This window comes from Artemia franciscana, chromosome 9 (genome assembly GCF_032884065.1).
Source record: "Artemia franciscana chromosome 9, ASM3288406v1, whole genome shotgun sequence".
Classification (NCBI taxonomy): domain Eukaryota; kingdom Metazoa; phylum Arthropoda; class Branchiopoda; order Anostraca; family Artemiidae; genus Artemia; species Artemia franciscana.
The window spans coordinates 6,028,133-6,052,753 of NC_088871.1; the positions used below are offsets into that span (position 1 = coordinate 6,028,133).

Below are 24,621 nucleotides of genomic sequence, written 5' to 3' on the forward strand. Positions count from 1 at the left end.
TATATATATATATATATATATATATGTATATATATATATATATATATATATATATATGTATATATATATATATATATATATATATAAAAAAGAAAGACAGAAGGAGAAAGGAAGACTGTTTTCCTACTATAGTAACTAATATAGATAAGATATAGTAATTATATAGATATTTCTATATAAAACTGTTATAGATCTATTACACCTAGGCCTCATTTTGAACATAATCGTTAAACATCTCTATTGGATTGAATATTTGTCAATACACAGGATAACGGCCATAGAAATTATAATATATAGACTTCTTAAGGAAGAGAACGCGTACAGAACTGATATTTATCTATATAAGATGCTAATAAATACAATTGCTTTACAGTGGTGAAGCCTTACCATTGACTGCATTTCTGAAGGTGAGTATAGCTCTTTAGCACATGCTAGTATTGTACTTGTTTTTCCAGTGCCTGGTGGCCCATACAATAGCAAATGAGGAAGCCTCCCTTCAGCAATAAACTTCCTGACTAAAAAAAAATCATGCAAAATATAATAACAGTAATTAATGGAAATAGAAATAGAGTAACAGTAAATAAGAAAAATAGAAGGAGATATGAAATTGTGAGTTCATTCCATGAGAGGTAATAAAAAGTGAAGCCGAAGAGAAAGAGAGATTCCTTTAGTCTATATATTCAGTCTATATGTGCAGTCTGTATTCAGTCTATATATAAGTTTACAAATAACTAAACCAAAGAGAAAAAAGAGATTACTTTAGTCTATATTACTTGGGTCGCTATACGTAGCTACCTATAAGTCTATATTCAACTTAGCCGAATAGAAAAAGAAAAATTACTTTAGTCTATATATTTAGTCGAACAATTTCATATTGTTTAACTTAATCAAAGAGAAAAAGTGAGACTGCTTTAGTCTATATTACTTTGTTTAGATGCAAATTACCGAAGAGAAAACTAGAGACTACTTTCGTATTAAAAAGTGTGCTTTAATTCTATTGATGAATTTTTGTGACGTGTTTTCTCAAGCTAATCACGCTATTCCTTATCAGGAAGTAATATCTCTGCATTTTTAAAACCGGGGTAATGCTGAACAACAAATCTAGAGCGAGAAATAAGTGGTATTTTTGGAGAGACAAATAGCTCCGCATTTAAGACCCGAGAAAAATATTAAGCTAACAGAACGAAAGAATTTTTTCGTTCGAATAAAAACGAAACGTTTGCGGTGAGGGAAGACTGTGCGTCGCTGTGCGGACCTCAGGTGCTACAATGAGTGGTTCCTGGTATTATTTTGTAGCATTCAAGACCTTGGAAGACGGATTAATCTTCTGCTTTGCTTCCTAGCCTAAATTACCCATAGACTGCAAAACACTTGTAATTCAAACATGTACATGACCAATGATCCAGATTAAAAATTGCTTTAGTGAGATGAGGTCGATCAATAGCTTCAAAAGATGAAGATTACATCCCAATTTATGCTACTTTCGAGTAAGAAATTTCAAATGGAGATCTCAAAACCACTCTCCCAAAAATATGAATGGAATCCTTAGAATCCATAAGTCGGCTCACAGTAAAAAAAAACAAAAAGAAGAAAAAAACAGAAGCATGTACAGATCTTTGCGTCGGTCTTGATAACCCTAATAGTACGCTAAAAGCATGCCTGAAACCAATCCAAGAAAGTTTACACATACATCCCTTTAACTATTTATAAATGTACAGAAGAAGTGGACTTGAAAGTAATTGGATATGTTGTATTTACAAACAAAAGCTAAGGACAAAGTCTTCATTATTTGTCTCGTCGATAAAGCTAGTTATACCTTAGATTGCTAACGATGCCTAGGCAAAAGTATCAAATTACATTTTTCCTAAATTTTTCGAAACAAGGAAAGCCCCTTAGAGAGTTAGAAAAGCACCGAATAACTATCACACTACTTGTAAATCTACAGGTCATTTACATAGTAAGAGTCCCCCTCCCCCTAGAGTTGTCCGAAGATTTCCCCCCAAGAAAAATAGATAATAATGATATGAGATTAGAAAGATTCTATTTTTGGCGCTTTTTAGCTCTTTATGGACAGCAAGAGAGAGATATAAAGATACAGAAATGCTCCAGGATAGACAAATAATAGTTCTAACCCATAACAACTCTATTTACAATAACTGTATGACAATTTTATAGAGACAAATATACAGTCCAGAACAGACAAATGACGATTTCAGGCTAATTCTATACTATAACCAATTTATCACAATTTTAAAAACATAAGTCAACAATTCAACACTCATAAGGACCAGTACAAGTAAATTAGGATGTACCACACTCTCCGAATTCCTCAACAAAAGTCAGTTTTATTCAATTACTAAACTCTTTACTAAATTCTTTACTAAACTCAATTGAATATACATGTATTCAAGGGGAACCAGAAAGAAAATGACAAAGTATGCTATCTAAACTAAGAATATTTATTTTTAGGAAATTACCAAAAAAGGCCTTTCATATTTATCGACTTTGTTAGATACACGAAGGTCTGACACTTAAGAAAAGAATAGTTCTTTTTAGGGAAGACACAAAAACACAATATTAGGTCGCAATTTTCTAGGAAGGTATCCTTCTGTTCTCTTCCCCTAATTTTCTACTACTATATCTATTTTCATTTGGCAAGTGCGTTGGTTTTGAAATTCATTTTGATATTTGTGAAATACAACTTATTATGACTAGATAAGTTCAGTTATACGGGAATTTCTTTATCTGAGTTTATGCGAGATATACCACAAGTGTTTCAATACAGACAATTTGCAAAGCTGATGAATATTTTATTTGAAAATGTACTGAAAACTAAACAACAATATATTCTGCTGGATAACTTTTTATCTCTTGCTATCATGCAAATTAAAAATTTTTAAAAATAAACTATCCTTAGACAACGCTTCTGTTGTGACGAATCATAGCTATTCTAAGACAACATTTATGTCATAGCCGTCCTGAGTTTCCATTTTCAGTCTTTAAAATTTTCAATTTTTCCTAAAGCAGCATTTACACACAAGTCCAGCAAGAATTCCATGCTTAGGCACGCACGTCTGGCCATGCAGTGGCTAAAGCATGAAAGTTTTTTCAGACATACATGTGAACACCACCCTTAAGACCAGAAAATGAATACAGTGCAATAGAGACTCCCTGATTAGCAGATTTTGAAACCCTGAACCAACGGTTCTAAACTGCAAAAGTGGATTACCTAGCAGCAACTTGCTGCAGCTAAGCACTGGCACTAAATTTCACATGTGATCAGGACACTGGCATGTGACTAGCCAACTGTTTAGTCATGCTAGTACAATCAGATATGCATCTGAACACTATTTAAGACAACATAAATTGCCATGACATAAAAATTGCAAGTAGATTGCTTAGCAGCAATTTGTTGCAGCTAAGCACTAGCCTGAATTTCCCATGTGATCAGGACACTGGCATGTGACTAGCCAATTGTCTAGTCATGCTAGTACAATCAGATATGCATCTGAACACTATTTAAGACAACATAAATTGCCTTGACATACTAATTGCCAATGCCAATTCTCATGACTGTCTCACACTCTCATTTTTAGTCTTAAAAAATTCACTTTATCTGGCAGCAGATAACTTCAATTTTTCCAAGTAACAGGGATATTTTTTTAGTTTTAGTACATAGTACAAGATAAAATCTTCACAGCTTTGATATTTAGTCTTTAATAATTTCTTTCCTTGTAACAAGAAAATTAAATTTTTCATGGAATTTTTTTTTTTAGTATATTCCAAGACGTTACTTTGCTTCTAATTTTTTTTATATTTTTAAGTACATTCTGACTTAATTTTCTTAATATGTTCAAACATTTTTAAAGCAAAAAGGCCAGGGAGGGGGTTGTTTACCCTGCAATCACTGTTGACCCTCAAAAGGCCAAAAACCTTTTAATTTCTAAGCGAATGAGCCCACTCCTAAGTTTCTAAAGCTAAACCCTTCTCTATAAAGCACCGTGAAAAAAACAGTGCACAGAGGGCACTTTTTACCAAACCTAAAACGTTCGTTCTGATACATGGAAATATATGTATAATGGCTTATTTTCAAAGATGGCATAACTATTCGTCGTCTCGGCATGGGTCTTCATTTCAAATATTCAATCACCGTCATTCAAATATTAATCTTAAAAAATTCAAGTAATATCTATTAACTATACTAGAGTTTTATATGTTTCTATGATTTATTTCGACAAATTTTAGTATTGCAACCCACAACAATTTTCGTGCTTTGAAATATGGCAGGATTTGTGAAAAATATTGGAGGTGCTGTTTTATTTTTGTAGGATGCTATAAAAACTTCCATTATGAACCACTGTATTATATAAAGCTTTTAAAAAGCGTCGTATTGAATAAAATACTATAACTTTCATGTCTAAATCGAGGAATTGTCCAGTCGTTCAAAGAGAGGAGTCTTCGGATTGATCAAAGTAGGGAGGAGACAACAAATCTTATTGTTCTAATTAAATGGCCATTGTGTTTCAGGAATATTTCTTAAAAAATAAGGAGAAAAAGTCAAAAATTTAGCATAAAGAGCAATGTTTTGTGGAAGGGACAACTCCTTTCATATACGTAATAATTTCTCTCCATGAAAAATTCCTCTCTCTCCATGAAATATTCCGGCCTTATGTATTATACGCCACTCACTAAGTTTACAATGTGTAAAACTCAAGAACCAACCGGTTTCTTCATTACTTTAGAAACAAATTTGGGCTATACATTTGCACATTAGGGGGGGGGGGATAAAGTATAGCGGTTCTGCATTCAAAATATGTCAGGTACAGTTATTCTGCATATTATTAAGTAAGAATGGTTTTCTGACTTCCAACTGTCCAAATACCATACGCCCTCCCCCTTATGTGCAAATATACAGCCCAAATTATATATTTCTCATCTATTCTGTCACTTGTCTTTGTCTTGTCTCGCCCTAAGCTGAAAGAAACCAGTGAAGAAACCGGTTTGTTCTCGAGCTGTACGCAGCGTAAACTTAAGTGTGTGGCGTATATTACATAAGCACCAAAATTCCTTCTCCCTACGGGAAAAAAAACTCAAATAAAATTCTGAAATTTGGAAAGCCTTATTTTCCACGGGGTATTTTCCTCTGGGGGGAGGGGGTATTTTCCTCTGGGGGGAGGGGGTATTTTCCATGGGGTTTTTCCGGGAGAAGGGTATTTTCCGTGGGAGGGGGGTATTTTCTGCGGGAGGGGGTATTTTCTGCGGGAGGGGGTATTTTACGCGGGGAGATATTTTCTCCAGGGGGGTGGGGGAACGCCTAGAACCATATAAAATGCCCCACACTTTATGCTTAGCCTTTACTAGTGCATTTCTCAAAGCATTTTAGAAATAAATAAATATTTTATGTTGGTAGTTATATATGTTTTGTTTACTGATTGCCTTTCAAAACTTTTGAAACTAAAATGTTATTGTTCTGAAGTTATATTTTTTTAAGTTTTAATATATTATTTTAAAGTTAAGTTATTTTTAGATTATAATTTTATTAAAATGGAAGGTTTGCAGAGTTTATAAATGGTTTCTTTTCACTTCTTGTGTGAAAAATGTAATCAATGAAAGGTATATCGCAAAAATATTTGAATTTTGGGTGAGGGTAGGTCCAGCAAATTTCATGAAATTTTTTTTCCCAAATTGGGCTGCTATTTTTCAATAGTCATATAATACATAGTGAATTTAATAGTCAAACAGTCTTGAAACCAGAAACACTCTGAGTGCTTTAAAATGTTAAAGAAACTCTTATCCAAAATCGCATTAAAATCTTATTAAAAAAAAAAAAAAAAAAAAAAAAAAAAAAAAAAAAAAAAAAAAAAAAAAAAAAAAGAAAACTTATGGTTGAAAACGAAAAAGTTTTACCCTAAAACAAAAAAGTCCAACAGCTTCTACATATTTCAGAAAATATAACATAGGTAAATTGTCTGAGTTTATTGCATTACTCTACTGAAAATATGTTAGCTTACGCTCGAAAAAAAAATGATTTTCACAGAAAATGGACAGAAATAAGAAACTTCGATAATTGGTTTAATAAATGGGTTTAAGATCAAACCACTTAGTTTAATGTTTAAAAATATAATGTAAATTTTTGGATTTTCTTTTCTTTTTCTTAGATAAACAAATTTGATTCTCTGTTCTGAACAAATCATCTGCATTCAAATTAATCAAAGATACACACGAGGTTATATTTGTATCAGAAAATATATTTTACACAAACTTGTTTACTCCTTTAGACAGTACCAAAAATAAATGAATATAACAATAAAATAAACCTTACTTGTTTTGACAATATCTTCATGAGATATTAGATCTTCCAAGCGACTAGGACGGTATTTCTCCACCCTGAAAATAATCAGATTAAGACCCAGTCACAATGAGACTTTACTAATTTACAAGTTTACTAATTTACAAGTTACATTTACTAATCTTTACAAGATTTAAATAGCACTAATTTCGTTTGGTTCTATATTTCAACAAAAACAACCTACATATTTCTCTGTTTTCTTTACTTTGTAAAAAAAGAACCTAATGTTATAAATAGTATCTTTGAAGAACTTGCAAACTCATAACTGAGACACAAGTACTAATCTTACACAGTCAATTTTCAAATAGCCTGCCTTCCCAGTCAAAACTCACAGAATATTTTTTTACTATTTTGTCTTAGGCAAGAACCAGGTATGCAAAATGTTCCAAAACGCTAGTAATAAACTCAACAAAATTCTAAAAACTGCCAGCACTTTAGCAGCACAATTGCCAGCACTTTAGCAGCACAATTTGTGTTTTGACCGCTTCTCATTGAGCAAAAGTATTTTTGTGTATTTTCCCTCAAACGTGATAATATCAAACCAATGGTTCTAAAATATAAGAAAAAGCCTCTTCAGAAAAATAAAGAATGTTTCACTGACTTTTGAATGACAAGAAAAGATTGAGCTGAAACAAAAAGCATTTTCTGCCATTTTGTGGTGTAGAACGACAATTTTATCCCAAGGAATGCAGAGAAGCTATTGAATGAAAATCCAGAGAAAGCTAATTGATTCAAATTTATTCCAAAACTATATATTGCGCTTTCCTAATGCTGGCACATTCGTTAGTAATAATGTACTTACTTTCAGGAAATAAGTGGTTAGGAATGAGAAAGTCAGGGAAAAAGTTATCTTTATTTTTTACTGTTTGGTGCTACCCACAGATGGAAGAGTAAATGTGGTCAAAAGATCGAAACAGCTGTACTTTTATGTGTAACCATAGGCTCAACGATTTAAGAGGGTCAAACATCTCGGTTCTTTAGACGGTTCCGTAAGAACCAGCTTTGTCCAGCTCTCAGCCTTAATAACTTTATTAACTTTTTATAACGTTATTAAAAATACAAGTTGTATCAATTACAATTGGTTCTGATGGGCTAACAGGTTCAGTTTTTTTTTGTTTTTTTTTACATACTAAATACAACTTCAAAAGCAGCATGTCCGGCTGAGAGTCAAGCTTGTACTGAGAGGTCCTTGCTTCCTTTTTTTCTCTAACCAGAGAAAGATAACCCTTTCCATAAGTGGTGAGGAGGGACAAATGGTATTTTCAGACAAAATCTGCCAACAAATTTAAAATCTGTCAAATAGCCTGCTAATTTTCTATTGTACCCTTTTGTACGCCTGGCCAGCACTTTCTTGTCGATAGCTGTGGTCAGCTCATTTTGTCATCAAAACACAGCTTGTCTAAGACTAGGGCCTTTAGTATATGCTTGACAATCCTGTAAAAGCTTTACAGATTTTCTACATGCTTGAAACTTCTCTGAAAGAATTGATTTCCAATAACAGAAATATAAATACATTCTGCCATTTAACTCTATCACATACAGTAAAAACATTTGGACATTCGGGGGTTCAGTTATAATTCTTCCCTCCATCTTATTATCCTTTGTTTGAAACTTTTTTGAAGCTGTAGCCAAACTGAAATTGTGTTTTATTAACGATATAATTGATCTTGTCCCAAGACTACCTAGAGTTGACTACCCAAGTCTATCTACCTGTTGCTAAACTAGCGACAGATACAACAAAATTCTTACTTCATTCCTATAAGAGAAACCTTCTCTAAATAATTTTTATACGCAATTTCAGATTATTTATCTCCCATCCCTCCTAATAATACCTTAATTTAGACCTAAGCTGAACACTTATTTTTATCAGCAGTCCAATGGTGTCAATTCATTAATATTTGGAAGTAGCAGCAAAAAGTATTTTCAAAACGTGGGAGGTGGCAATTTTGTTGTTTTATTTAATTTCTTCACTAAAAAACATCCAAAAATGGCATTTCTTAATGAAAACACCACAAAAGGTTATTTTCAGTATCTTGAGGGGGCAGGAGTAAATAATCCCTGTAACAGTTGGATCATAATGCCAACTGATGAAGGTAATAATCTGATAGAACACATAACTCAGATAGCAGAAAAAGAAAAACATTCAATTCCACATGCAATGCTCTTTTGAAATAGCCAAATTGCTACTACAACAATTGCAGTTAGGCTTGCTTCCAGTTTAACTGCATTCCATGATTTCCTGGTTTTATTTTTGTTGTATTTTTTAGTTTATATTATCCGGCATTATGAATCAACTATTAACAAGAAACAAATACGAAAAATAATGCAAACCAGTCCACATTTGGATTTATAAATCAGAATTAGGTCTATATCCAAGCATTAGAGGAAGGGACTAGGATCCATTTATATTCATGCAGCTTTGAAAATAAACCGAATATAAACTTTCTGATTGTAATGAAAAAAAAATTCTTTATCTATGCTTTCGTTTTAAGTCTGTGTGTCAGATTAGGAGATAAACTTTACAAACACCATAATAACAAAATTCTCACTTCATCATTTTTCAAGAAATTTATTTTTATTGGGTATTCAAAATTACTTCCGGTTTAAATGTCTCAACCCCTTCTCCTAATGCCTTGATACATCTCAAGGCTATAAACAAAGCTGTTTTTATGGCACTTGGTATTAACCAAGTGACCTATAGCAATCGCAAATTCTGTAGGTCTGTCTGTTAGTCTGTTGGTCCCGGTTTTGCTACTTTAGGCACTTCCAGGTAAGCTAGGACGATGAAACTTAGCAGGCGTATCAGGGACCGGACCAGATTAAATTAGAAACAGTCATTTCCCCGATTTGACTATCTGGAGGGGAGTGGGGGGGGGGCGGTTAATTCAGAAAAAATAGAAAAAATGAAGTATTTTTAACTTGGGAATGGTTGATCACATTTTAATGAAATTTGATGTTTGGAAGGATAACGTGTCTCAGAGCTTTTATTTTAAATGACATTGGTGACATTGGAGGGAGTTGGGAGGGGAAACCTAAAATCTTGGAAAACACTTATAGAGTGGAGGGATTGATATGAAACTTGGTGGGAAAAATAAGCACAAGTCCTAGATACATGATTGACATAACTGGAATGGATCCGCTCTCTTTAGGGTAATTGGGAGGGGGAGGGGTTAATTCTGAAAAATTATAAAAATCAGGTATTTTTAACTTACGAACAGGTGATCGGATCTCAATGAAATTTGATATTTAGAAGGATACCGTGTCTCAAAGCTCTTATTTTAAATCCCGATTGGATCTGGTGACATTGGGGGGAGTTTGGGAGGGAACCTGAAATCATGGAAAACGCTTAGAGTGGAGTTATCGGGATGCAACTTGGTGGTAAAAATAAGCAGAAGTCTTAGATAGGTTATTGATATAATTGGAATGGATCCACTCCATTTGGGGGGAGGGTTAATTCTGAAAAATTAGAAAAAATTACATATTTTTAACTTACGAAGGAGTGATCGGATCTTCATGAAACCTCATATTTAGAAGGACCTCGTAACTCAGATTTCTTTTTTTAAATCTCAGCCAGATTTAAAACAAGAAAATACTTATTCTTCATATTTTCTTAATCTTAGAAAATACTTCAAGCAGAGAGATCAGTATGAAACAGGATGGGAAGAATAAAAACAAGTCTAAGATACGTGACTGACATAACCGGACCAGAACTGCTCTCTATGGGGGAGTTGGTGGGGGGGGGGGGCTAGGGTTAATTCTGAAAAATAAAAAAAATGAGGTATTTTTAACTTATGAAGGAGTGATTACATCTTAATGAAATTTTATATTTAGAAGCAACTCGTACCTTAGATATCTTATTTTAAATCCCGACTGAATCCAGTGTCAATGGGGGGGGGGGGATAGGAAATCTTGGAAAATGCTTAAAACAGAGAGATCAGGATGAAACTTGGTGGAAGAATAAACACAAGTCCAAGATACATGACTGAAATAACAGGACCAGATCCGCTCTCTTTGGTGGAGTTGGGAGGGGGGGGGATAATTCGGACAAAATTAAAAAATGAGGTATTTGTAACTTGCAAATGGGTGATCAAATCTTAATGAAATTTGATATCTAGAAGGATCTTGTGCAAAAAACTCTAATTTTCAATTACAACCAGATCCAGTGACATTGGGGGGAGTTGGAGGGGGATACCGAAATTCTTGGAAAACGTGAAAATTGAGGTATCTTACGAATGGGTGATCAGATCTTAATGAAACTTGATATATAGAAGAATCTTATGTCTCAGATGCTTCATTTCAATTTGAATTGGATCTGGGGACATAGGGGGTTGGAGGGAGGAAACAGAAATCTTGGGAAACGCTTAGAGTGAAGAGATAGGGTGAAATTTGATGGGAAGAATAAGCACAAGTTATAGATACGTGATTTATATAATTGGAACGGATCTGTTCACTTTGGAGGAGCTGGGGGGTGTTGACTTGGAAAAATTAAAAAAATTGAGGAATTTTTAGCTTAAGAATGGGTGACTGGATCTTAATGAAATTTGATATTTAGAAGGAACTCATGTCTCTAAGCTCTTTTTTTGCAATCCCGACCAGATCTGTTGACATTGGGGGGAGTTGGAGGGGGAAACCTGATGGAAAACGCTTAAAGTAGAGAAATAGAGATGAAACTTGGTGGGTAGAATAAGCAAATGTTGTAGATACGTGATTGACGTAATTGTACTGGATCCATTCTCTTTGGGGGAGTTAGGGTGTGGGGTTCAGTGCTTTGGCGAGTTTGGTGCTTCTGGACATGCTAGGACAATGGAAATTGGTAGGCGTGTCAGGGAGCTGCACAAATTGACTTGATACAGTCGTTTTCCCTGGTTAGACCATCTGGGGGCTGAAGGGAGAGGAAAAAGTAGAAAAAATGAGGTATTTGTAACTTACGAGTGGGTGATCGGATCTTAATGAATTTTGATATTTCGAAGGACCTTGTGACTCAGAGCTCTTATTTTAAATCCTTACCAGCATTAAGCGTCCAATTTTCCTTTTAAATCAATCTACTGATTCTTAGAATTTTGCTAGAGCTCATACCATATGAGCTCTTGGCTCGTCTGGCCTCGTCACAAGTGCCATATGAGCTCTTAGCTCTAGTTCTTTATTGGTATTGTTTGGCATCATGAACACCTGTTACTGAGAAATAAGTAAAAAAAAAAAATGCAAAGCAACAAAATTTGCACACTAGAGTATAGCCTAGATCTATGTCTAGACATTAAAGAGATGAGTCTTGGATGAACTTTTGAGTTAGGCGAATGAAAGTTTCAGTAAATAACTCACTGCCTATGTAATGCCTTAAAAAAGTCTTTCAAAGCATGTAGCTTCATTAGAGTTGTCATTTTCTCCAATATACTGAAACCATCAACGTTGTGGACCTTTGTGTCCTGATAAAACCCAATTTGCAAAATACTGCTACAAGTTTGACTCAAATGCTGAAACAGGATCATCTCCTAGTAGAGCATGTAAATGCATCATCACTTAATAACATTTGATTACATTGAAAGATGGGCTATTTTTTTCAATGATTATCAAGTATTTGATGGGATACTAATACTACTACTACTAAGGACTGTGGAATCAACCCTGTACAGACAGCATGGATTGTGACTGTGACAAGCTGAGTTGCACAAACTATTATAAATATGTAATTGACAAAAAAAAATTGTTAAAAAAGATAAAAATTTTCTGAGAAATATGATGTACCTACTATTTCGGCAACAGCTAGTTAGATAGAATTGTGCTCCAACCAAAAACTAATTTATACTAAATCATGTTTAATTTATTTTTACACCATCATTTCAGTGGGTCCTAACAAGGTCTTGACTAGATATAGCAACCATAAATAATCTCTACTCCTTTTCCCTAAAAAAGGGCACTGAGCTTTATCAAGCTTTCTTTACAAAATCAACTCTTCAGAAACAGATCTTCAGCTCAAATGAAGCCCAAGGAAAGGGTTTTAGTCTTAACCCTTGGCTAGATTTTTGTTTATAAGATTTAAAAGATTTGTCTACCCAAAGCTCTCTTATCTACCTCATACATGCCCCCAATTAAACAGAGTGATCATGTCACCATAAATATCACAATAACATTCCTCAGAATAAAGATTTGCTACATCAAGAAGACCTTTATTAATTATGAGAAATTACAATGGATATTGGCAGCATCCCATGGGACAATGTCTTATCTGGCCCTTTAGAACAGTGATGGAAGTGTTTTAAAGAATTACTTATAAACAAAGCAAATCAGTACACTTCAAGCAAAATTGTCCCCAAACCAAGAATACTTCCAACAATGATAAAAGAGATTAAGAGGGAAATCTATCTTAAAAGCAGACAATGGAAGAAATGTAAAACCACCAATGCCCCAAAGAACAGAAAAAAATAGTCCAAAAACTTAAAAATTTGATGCAGGTCTTGCACATGAGATTTGAATCCAAATGTCCTGATGAAGCCAAGGCAAACCCAAAGAACGTTTGGCAGTATATCTTTAGCCAAGACCACAATAAACCATGTATGACAAAAAATTACAATAGAGCAAGATGGAGAAATTACAGACACTAACAAGCTTGCTAATTTACTAAGCCTACATTTCAGCTGAAATCAGCTTTCACCACTGAACCTGATGGCCCATTACCTTCACCACCAAAATACAATACAAATCTGATTGACCAAGGATATCTAGTCAACCTACTGCTTCTAGACTTTGCCAAGGTGTACTCCATAGTTGACTGCACTCCAAATTATCTGCTGCCAGCATCAATTTAGCCATGATTGACTGGCTAATGAATTTCCTCACCAACTGCAAACAGAAAGTCTGTTTATTTGAGATGGGTGGCCAGCCAGTCAACTCTATGAATGAATAGGGTATAACAGGGAACTGTACTAGGACAAACCCTTTTTCTGACATACATAAATAACAATTTCAATCATGTGGATAATAATATACATTTGTTTGCTGATGATGCCAAACTTTTTAGCATTACAAACTAACAGAATATTCCATGCAACATAGAAAGGGTTCAGGATTGGACTCAAAACTGGCTTCCCCAATTTAATATAGCCAAATGCTGTATTTTGCACCTTGGACCCAACAACCTAATGGCTACCAATTCAATAATTCAATCATATCACTAAAATAAGGGAGCATCAGAAGAATAGAGAAGAAGAAAGGGACATTGGTATCTTTGTTGATAACAAGCTGAGGTTCCACAACTTCCTGATGTTCCACATTAAGCATGTTGTTTCCTAGGATATCAATATCCTTGGCTTACTGAAAAAGACCATGAGTAGCCAAGAGGCAACAATATTCATAAAACTGTATGAAGTTCTTAGTAGACCCCATATCAACTTTTGGCATGTGCCTTGCTGGTCCCTCTTATTGGCAAAAAGTAAGGCTTATCAAAAGACAAGCAATAAAGTGCGTGAAAAGCCAAAATTCAGCTTCATATGAGAACAACCTCAAAGAATTTAAGCCACCTACCCTTGTCTACAGATACATGCACAGCAATAAAATGCTGACTTACAAACTTCAAAATGAAAACTCTACCATCTTCATCAGCAGCCATAGTACCATCCATCATCACATAAGAGGACAATCCATAGAGCTGCCAAAGTTAATTTTCAGGTCAAGAATCTGTTAGATGTACTTATCAAGAAGAACATTTGACTTGGTGTGACATTTGACAGGGACTAAACAACCTCAAGACATAGTGGTTTATGACTCAAGAAGAGTCATAAATCACTGGGATCAATTGAAGAATTCAACTGTCAGTACTCCCTGCATCCAGTCTTTCAAATACCAACTTGATGAGGAGTGGGAGAAGAGGCAGTGAAGGTTTCAAATGGGAGTAGTTAACTCCAGAGTACTACAGGTCCAGATGACATTAAAGCTCTCAAAGGGATGAAGGTGATTAAGGTAAGGTGATCAAATGTCACTTAAACTTGAAAAAAAAACTGACATAAATTATAATCCTTCTGAAATCAAAGGAATCATATTTTCAAAACCTAAAGCTAAACAAAAATTGAATAAAAATCCAAAATTAGGGCTATGAGCTTTGTTTAGGTAATGTTCTAGATGAGTGCTTTTGCTATCTTGAAAAGCAGTTGAATTAGGTGAACAACACTTTCAGGAATAGATCCACAGCTTAAATAGTGTCCTAAGAATGACTTTTCAAGGATCCCTCTTTATCTCCACTTTCTATAGAACCCCTCTCCTTTGATAAACCTAATGAAACTTTGCTGATTTAAAAATAAAACCCTAAGAAGCAGATATTAGACATGCATGAGGCCCCAAGGGTAAAGTTGTAGATCAAAATCTTTTAGCTATCTTGGACAGTAGTTAGGTAGGTGAATAAAACATGAAAGAATGAATTCAAGGATTAAATTATGCCTCAAGAATTTGTTTCCTAGCCCCTCTCTCTCCTTTTCCCTATTTCCAGGACTTAGAAAATTGCAATGAAAACATGTCAATGCCAGATTTAACATTAGAAAAAGTGTTTTATATTAGTTTGTTTGAGTGTACTTTTTTAAAACTTAGGTTTCAAAACTTTACTCCCATGATCTAAATAGAATTCTAAACCATATAGAAATTTTTCATATTGAAGGCATTTTTTTAAACTCTTTATAGTCTACTAAATCAACAATTAGTAAAGTTATGAGTTTATTATGAGCTATCAGTTTATTGTATAGCCTTATGAGTTATCAGTTTATTCTATAGCCTAGGACTAATTAAACCCATTAGCAGGGGGGAGGCTTATGATATATTGAAAGAAAAACACAAAAAAAGACTATCTAAAAATGTCTCACTTTTTGTTCTGGAATGTTTCCTTCTGGAGAGCTATATTATCAATATTTACAACTTCTTATTCTATGAGTAAAAAGTTTAACTTTATAGTATTTTCTTCAAAAGTTTTGCAAATAACCTAGAGCTATGTTTGGCCCCTTTTAAAACTAAATTAAAAAAAAAGCTTTTTTAACTGAAAGTAAGCAGAAATACACTAAAAATAAAACAAACAGGACTTATTCTGTAAACGAATGGGCTGCCCTCTTCCTCAATACCTTGCTCTTTATGCTGATGCTTGTAGCACTTTGGAAAAAAATTCCTACTCTAATTAAATGGTCCCTGTGTTTCAGAAGCTGTTCTTAAAAAATTAGGACAAACAGTCAAACTCTAGCATAAAGAGCAAGGTATTGAGGAGGGGACAACTTTTTCATATACAGAATAATTTGTGTTTGTTTTGAGTTTTAGTTACAATTGAGCCAAGTTGCTTCTTACTTACAGTTCATTACCACAAATTGTTTGATAGGTGTGTCATAACAGACACCATCACAGGCTATTTGAAGTTAGGCCTATAAATTGGAGCATAACAGTACTAATCTTTTAAAATATAATATATTTTTCATAGGAAGACTTTAGACTATTCCTGGCAAAATTCTAAACAAGCTACTTTTTGCTATCTTGGAAAGTGATTAGCTAGGGTAAGCAAAATGAAACTTTCAGTAATGAATCCAGGGCCAATAACACACTCTGGGAAGATTTTGCTAAAGCTCCTTAATTAACCCTCTTCTGATTTCTAAGTCTTATTAATCTGCCTAATTTGAAAGTTTTGGAATTTATCTTCAACATACTTTCTCAAGTATATACTCTAGTCTGTAGATTAATCCATGAAAGTTGCATTTTCCTAGCCTAACCCTTTTCCAAGATAGAAAAAAATAACTTGTCTAGAAGTTTACAATATTAACTATACAAGAAATAAAAACACCCCTCACAGGCCTAGGCTATAAAATTTTACCTTGGCAATCAAACATTCATTTAGCCTAGGCCTATTAACTTCAATAAATTCCAACAGAGCATAACCCTTTTGCAAAATGACATTTTGTATCGTCAAAACGAAATTATTCATATGATTTACCAAGGTAAGTTAGCAGATTTTTCTTCAGACATTCCTGGAATTAGCCCAGCCAAAAGCAAAAGACAACTAACACGCGTTTTTAAATTTGATATTTTTGCTTAGATACTTTTGGAAGTTGCCGACAATCGGAAAATATTATCACCAGCATCTTCATGAAAAATGAATGAAAGAACGAAAAAACACTTTACTGCCAGTGTTCATCATGAAAGCGGAAGAAAGAAAGTAGTTTTCGATTATCTAGGCCCTTATAAAAAGCGTAGGGTCGTTTTTTAACGAAGGAGATTATTGTTCATAGTGGTTAAAGAAGACATACTTGTTGACAAACATGATGTCGTTATGGGTTCATATCACAGTCATCAGGCTAAAGGACCGACAAAGGTACCTGAGTAAATAAATTAAGGTTTGAGTTTTTTTTTTAATGACAGGCTAGCTCTCTGGCGGTTTTTCAGTAACCAGAATATTTTGGGACAAGAAGCATTGGCTTTTACCTAACCATAGCCTTCGGACTATTCGCTATCCAATCATAGTCACTTGTTCAGAGATGATCCAATAATAAAAAGCTACAGGCAGGGTAAATGATGTCAAGCAAGACGAGACTTAGCATCATACCCATTTACTTTAGACCTTATCAACTAGAGAACAATCACTTCTTACGGTGTTTTGCTCCAAAAAGCATTGTTGTAATTAAGTAGACACCCAGCAATAACTATTTGAACAAGAATAGATAGGTTTTGCTGCTTTTAAGCTGTCAGATTAAGTGATATTCACGAAAATCTTCGATTTCGCTAAGATAAACAGCGGAATTTAACTAATTGTGTTATTTCTGAATTTTAAAAGGATTTAAGTATAGGAAAATTTATGATTTCTGCAATTATGATCAAGATCTATGATTTCTAGCAAATATGGGTCCTTTGGTGTTTTTAATTGGGGGAATTGGAAAAGAACAGAGACCCGTGCTGTCATAGAATCATCCCCGTCAAAAATAAAAAAATAAAAATCTTTTTTGGGGAGTACTTTGGAAAAACATATTTTCTGTTGTTTTTATTGTAAAAATCAATTAACTCTTTCTCTTACCTAGACATTGAAAAATAAACTTTGCCACCTAAATTTTCATGAATTGGTGTCACCGATTTTTTTCTTGGAATCAGCTTTGTTACTCTGAAAATATCCTTCTCTCCATCATCTATTTGGGCTATTTGCATGTGGGCTGGAAAAAAAAGATTTGTTAGGGATTACATCATCCAGACCAGTCACTATTATGATTTTGAGAACACCGCAGAGCTAATTAACAATGAGCGATATTCAGTCATCTAATAAGCCTGTCCAATCTGAGCCCCTTTGGTAGGCTGGCTTTGTTGCGGGATGTATCACCAAGTTCATTTATTACTATGATTCCTAGGCCAATACAGACTTCAATAATAAAGAGTAATGTTCAGTCATAAAGTTAGTTAGCTAGAGGCTATAGGATAGCTTTTCAAAGTGTCACTTCAGGTTTTCCATGGTTTTCAACCAGTCAGCTACTCGCTTATTCCAGTGAAGTCCACTTTTTACCCACACATCTTTTACTTTTTTGCACTTTGGTCAGTAATGTAGCAACGTGCATGCAAAACAGTTGAGTCTATATTTGCTCTTAGAGAAGAAGGCACTAGTTCCCTTTTTGCTTACGTACCTAGTCCATACTTAAATCGTATTTCTAGGAATATGGTATTGCTGCAACATTTTCTGTATAGTATTGTTTTTGTCAAGTGGTGTCATTTTGGCAACAGAAAAAGCTGAAGACCGCAGACATATATTTATTTTGAAGGAAAGATTTTTGTAGACTTGGGTGAAATAAAAAGAAATACACAGTGTAAAAATTACTGAAAAACCCAAAAAACAATAAAATTTGATTTTATCTCATTCCACTTAACTTTCATTTTATTTGTCCATAGAATTGATTCTTTCATTTTCTTGAATTAACTTGTTTGTTTTGCACTTAAAATTAATAATGAAACACCTTTCTGATATTATACTAGCCGGTTTCCCACTTAGCTGCTCCCAGCAAGTAGTTGTTACCAAATTCCAAAGTTTTTTTTAAAGAATAAACTTTTTTGTTTGGCTAGACAACTGTAATTGATGAAATTATTCAGATAGCGGTATTTAGTCTGTCACTACTATCTTTCATCCACATTCATCCTAGCATTTCATTTGTAACTAATTTGGAAATAAAAATTGGTAAAATCGCTGTTGCAATTACTGACTGGGAACAAAATATTGACAAGATGAGATTTCAGTGGTTTGCATTTTAGTTCCACAGAGTCTCATTGTTTTTGTACCACGATTTTAAATACTCAATTTTTGTTTGCCAAGTCAGCAAAACGGTGGAGCTGGAGTAGAGAAATTTTTGTCTGTAAGGTTCTTAAATCTAAGATCCAGATCAAATATGTCAGTTAGCTCAAGTGAATATGTCTTGGTAGAAAATGAACGAAATTCTATAACAGTCTATCTTGTTCCATTGATCTGAATAATCCCGTTTTGATCATGGGGCCATTCTTCAGTGAATGTGAGGCATGGTAATTGATTCAATTTATAAACTTAGACATTTGTACTAATGTAAAAGTTAATTTAATGTTAGATGAACAGGAAGTTGACTGAAATTTGCTAGGGGTGATAAGTGTCCAAATCCCACAAGGGCCTCCTGTCTGCCTCGGATGTTGTGCAAGTGAACCCGATTATAACCTAAGACGGTTGGGCTTGCGAAAAATGAACTGTCTGTGCTTGTGTCTTGTGTTCGACTGTCCAGGTGTTTTCACAAGCTCCGGTAGTTTTACCAACAAAAATGCCTAGATAGTCATTAAAACGGTATTACCCCAGACTAGGCAGCCGAGGAAAAAGGAAAAAAAAGAAGAAAAATATCAGGCCAAAATATCAGATAAAAAAAAGAAAAATGATCTGAATAATTTCTTCGTATTAGTGAACAAGAAGAGCTAGGGTATATTGTAAGACTGTAGACATATTAAGCATGGAAAGAACGAGTGAATGAAAACAAAAGCGCATTGTGCTTTTTACGACATAATATACTTATTTGGGTGCATACTATCTCCTCAAGACTAAAATTTCGACATTAATTTTATTCCAGATCAAGATTTTATGTGTTGTTTTTTGTTTGAATTTTCGCGTTATTTTCAATTGTAAAATAATTACTAACAAAAGCAAAAAATCACAAAACTGAAAAATTCTACTCCAAAGCGGAGCACCTTAGCTACGCTTTCGAGCTAAACTGAAATAGACGTCCGCGATCACTTGGATTGACCAAAACTGATACCAGTTGATATTCGCATTCGCTTGTGTTAACACCAAACTAACAAATTAGTAATTGTGATGCATAGTATAAGCATTTACGATGCTTCTACTGTGTTATGATAAGATAGTGATTGACTTGTTGGAAAATTTCATGGATGACGATTACGATCTTGTGAAGCGTAGAAGGCAAGATCGCGTTAATTCAGACAGGACAAGGACCCCTCAAGAAAGGCCCAAACTCTAGAGTTTGGGGCCAAGTCAATGTCTATCGACTGAGATACCAAAGAGTTCCTAACTTTAAATATACATTTTCCATCTTTTTCATTATCAAATTTTCGTGATTCTTCATCAGTGGTATTGCCACTCCAGGCATATGTTTTGCAGATAAACACCCTTTACCCTGCAAAACCAGCTGCCAAACCTTATTTGCCGAATTTCGAAGTTTCTACGACAATAGATGGCCATCTGAAAATTTCTATCAGAGGCATTACGGGAAAATACGAGGTTTGGAGGGGTGGAGGTTATCCACCCTCCGGTCAGTCTGAATTTGAAAAAGGGCAGCAGAACTTCTAATTACCACTTCAACGAGCCCCTCCGAAGTTTATATGATCACTCTTTCTATATATTCAATAAAAAAAAACAAGTGTTTTAACTGAAAATAAGGAGCGACATTCAAACTTAAAACAAACAGAAATTACTGAGTATATGAAAGGGTCTGTTCCCTCCTCAACGCCCCAATCTTTCCGCTAAATCTTGACTCTTTCTCTCAACTCTACTTTTTAAAATATTAAAAAACTTTAGAGTAAAGAGCGGGGCGTTGAGGAGGGAACAACCCCTTTCATATACGGAGTAATTTCTGTTTGTTTTAAGTTTTAATGTCGCTGCTTACTTTCAGTTAAAAAAAACCTGTTTTTTTATTTAATTTCTGAGCGTTTTTGAATTAATATATGTTTTGATTTTGGCTATTCGCACATGATTAATTAAAACAAAATTTGCACATCAATTTTTTTTGGTTCAATGGCTTTCTCTTAGTTTTGATAGGACGATTTTGGGAAAAAAGAGTTGTGGAGATCCTAGTTGCCCTCTAATCATTTTGTTACTTGAAAAGGCAACTGGAACTTTTGATTTCTTACGAACGTTTTTATTAGTGAAAAGTACACGTAACTTACGAATTCACTTACGTAACGAACTTCTTTATTCGTATATTTTTATACGTATATCGGAGGGTTTGCCCCCTCGTTAATACCTCACTCTTTACACTAACGCTGAAATTTTGTCCCAATTCTTTAAGAAACACCCATGAATCAAAAAGGCAGTAGAATAAATAGTCGAAATTACCAGAAATACTTTAGTGTAAGGAGCGAGGTATTTAGGAGGAGATAAACTCCTCATTTGCGTAATAATTTCTGTTAGTTTTAATTTTGATGCTGGTCCTGACTTTCAGTTGAAAAAACTTTTTATCATTTATTTTTTTGTTGTTTTTGTTTTAAAAAATGCTAGAAAATCCTGCACCCCTTTCATGGAAATTCTCTAGCCCCACGACAAATTCCTCCATGGAAAGGTCCTCCCACATAATCCTATTTTTTCGAATAAATTTGTCAACTTTGTCAGTTATTGGCTCCTTTTTCACATTGTCCTTCAAGATTTTGCTCATTGGAACCCTTGTCACATTGGCCCTCCCCCCTCCGAGATTTTGTGCTTGTTCTGCCCCTGTTTACCTGGGTAGTATCGTTAGCAAAGATGGTGGGTACTCTGAAGATGTAAGAAGTTGAATAACTAAGGCCTAGGGTGTTTTTCTACGGTTGGAAAAGGTTTGGAAGAATAAGAATTGATGCCTGCACACTAAGAATAGGTTGTTGGATGACTGTGTTCAAGAATGATTCTGAAATTCGGTGTTTGGAAAGACGGAGGAGGACTCGCTTTATGTTTCGCAGAGGAATTGTATATGGATAGCTTTGGGTACCAGTTTGTCTGACCGTTTATCAAACAACAAGCTCTACGAAAAATTTAGTTATATCCGACTTTGAGATGGCTAGGTCAAGTTTTGTGGATAAAGAATGACAGATTGACAAAGATCATTCTTTTTGGTCATCTGTCTAGGTGAAAACAAAAACAGGTCGTTCCAGAATGAGAATTGAAAGAGGTTATAAGGAAGATTTTGAAGTAGATTTTAACTTCTTGGAAAGGGCTAAGGAATTAAGCTTTAAATAGATCGGGAGGGGGGAGGACTTTGCATGGTTGTGCTGCCCTCACCTAGTTTGATGTTGCATGTAACTTGTTTGCATTTGTAGAAATGGCAGATTTTATTCCTTTCTTTACAAAATTATCTTCTATATCACCTATATCACCATCGTTAGTAATAGCACTACCCATGTGAATAAAGCTATTTGATCGATCTTCTTGTTACAAGAAATCGCCTCTTTGCCTGTATTCCTAGTATAACCGACTTAGCTTTTTTATCATCAATTTTCAAACATTTTCCTTCACCCTGAACTCTTGAATTCTCGAAAAATGCGTTCATTTTGCTATTTTTGTTTTGTTTTGGGCATTTAAATCATCAGTTTAATCTAAGTCTAGGAGACTTGTACCTTCTTATATACTTCCAAGCTCTCCAATAAACTTTGCCGTGTTCTTCAAGACAATATTCATCAAAACATTTTGTATAAACAGGAATGTGACACAACCCCACTCAACTCCCGATTTAACACTAAAGCAGTTGCTGACCTGTTATCACACCTTAGCCACAGCAGCAGTGCTATTGCACATAGCACTATTACAATCACTTCAGTATACTTATCTGCAGTGGTGTAATTTTGTCAAAATCCTCGGGGGAGGGGGCGTAAGTTGGAGCCAATTTTCCAAAATGAAGTGAAAACGACAGTAAAAAAAAATGGCCCTCCTTTCTTTTTAAAATTTGGTAGGAGTGGGGTATAGGTGCCAAAGACCAACTATGTTTCTCTGGTCATTGAGTTTGGAAAATCTTCTATAACCTGATTCAAGCATTGTGAAAGGCGCCTAACTTTTGGACAAAGTTGACAAAGTACTCTAGGCACATTATTGGGTGAATTTATCCAATTATGCAGATTCTAAACCCTTGCATGATTTCACTTAAATTAAAGTGCAATACACCTACTTTTCTGCAAGAAAAATTGGCAAGATGAGGGGAGCTATTGAAACGTCTTTAGTTCTTTTTATATATCCATTTCCAATGGTTCTTTGTGATGGTACATCATGAATACTAGCATTATCTGCTGGTTAGACTGTGCGGTCCAAGGCAAAGGAACATAACGATAGGTTGTATACATGGTTGTATTGATTGAAAGTTTTGTAATAGAGAGTAAATATGGTTCTAAGGAGAAACAGCACATCTTGAGGCCGTTCTTAAATGAACGTGTCATACATTACTACTACTACTACTACTACTACTACTACTACTACTAGCAAACTCACCACAGCACCAAGCCACCTGAGGCCAACACAGCTTAGCAAGCTCTTCCTCTATTCCAATCTATTTAGGGTCTGCCTCTTTACACCCTCCCAGGAAGTTCCCATTTCTCTTAAATCTTTCCTTATGACATCCTCTCGCCTCAACATCGGACAACATGTTTTCCGTTTAGCTCTGAACGGTTGGCCAAAAAGGACAACTTTCAGAAATCTGTCATTCTACATCAAGACGACTTGCCCTAGCTATTTCAACCTTTCTCTTCATTATAACCCAAGAAAGCGGGATTGAACCACACTTTTCGTACAGCCTACTGTTTGAAGTACGGTCAGTCAATTGGGTACCCAGAACAATCTGTAGGCAATTTCTCTGGAAAACATCTAGCCAATCTTTATCCAGTGTTAGGAGCGCCCATGCTTCAGAATCATTTGACCACTGTTATCACTGTAGCTTCCAATATCCTATTCTTGGTTTGCAGACTTTCCTTCCTATTCTTCCAAACTTTTTTCAACTCTGAAAAAACACCCTGAGCCTTGGCTATTCTACTTTTAACATCTTCGCTGCTCCCTCCGTCTTTATTAATAATATTACCAAGGTAAGTGAAGCTGTTCCCCTGTTTAACATTTTAGGAAGATGGCGTTTTGAAAATTTTCAGTGGTTACTGACTATCAATGTTTCTATAAATCTATTTTTCACGAAACTAATTTTATATCTCAAATTTAATTTTTCTCAAACTCTATCCTGCTTCTTAGTATACAAAACCAAAGCTTCACAAGGCAACAGTAATGCTTTTATCTCACACATTTTCGCTCAAGCCAGGGTTTAATTGGAATCTATCATCTTTACAATTTTCTTCCAATATAATTTTCTAGGAAGGCAAACTTCAAGTCTGTTATGTTGACTTAGTAATTATTCAGTGGAAAATGAATTTAGCCGAGGAACTGGGACAAACTTTCATATCCTCTCATTACCCCTCAGCTTATAATTAGAACTTTTGAAATAAATCCTGTCTATACTTCCTTAGACTTAATTGAGTTTATAGTGCGCCTACATCCTCTTCATATTCAAGGCTTTGAATATTTTACCAGTAAGAAATCCTCCAGGAAGAAGACTCTTGGGAATTTTGTGAAAAGGATTTAATCATTTTAAAATAGTTATCAGTTTCCGTTGATATAAGACACAGAATGAAATCTATTTTGATTATTTTAAGGTTTATGGTCATGGTTACCAATTAACGAAAATATAAGTTTTTTTTTCTTGATCTAGGGAAGGGACGTGGTCAATATTGTCATTTTTATATTTTTTCAACAAAAATACAAAAAGAACATTTCCAAAATACACGTTTGGAAGGAGGGGGGAGGCAATTGATTCATCTTTTTAGCTCCCATTTGCCGTCCTTATTTATGTGGTTATATTGACAACCAGAAAAACATAAAAAAGGCAGTTTAATCTTAGAGTCTGGTTTTCATCAACAGTATGTTCTTCAGAAAATCCGCAAGCTCAGTCTGGAGGAATTTTATTTTTAAACTTTGTTCAAAAATTGACAAAAAAACCAAACAGACTATTTTTGCTTCCAGAGACAAAAGCTAATTAGGGAGC

General features: G+C 34.6%; 2 protein-coding genes across 2 annotated transcripts in view; both read right to left on the reverse strand.

Annotated features, from left to right (window-relative positions):
• The window catches only part of LOC136030931 (replication factor C subunit 5-like), a 43,034-nt gene extending 26,603 nt beyond the window's left edge, over window positions 1-16,431 (reverse strand). Inside the window, exons 1-3 of the mRNA XM_065710039.1 lie at window positions 16,299-16,431; window positions 6,323-6,387; window positions 388-515 (exon numbers count right to left, since the gene is read on the reverse strand). Coding sequence (XP_065566111.1) covers window positions 388-515; window positions 6,323-6,387; window positions 16,299-16,330 — 225 coding nt within the window. The 5' untranslated portion in view covers window positions 16,331-16,431. The remainder of the gene's footprint in view (window positions 1-387; window positions 516-6,322; window positions 6,388-16,298) is intronic.
• Window positions 1-24,621, reverse strand: part of LOC136030933 (uncharacterized) — a 243,472-nt gene that overhangs the window by 67,872 nt on the left and 150,979 nt on the right. The window lies entirely within an intron of this gene.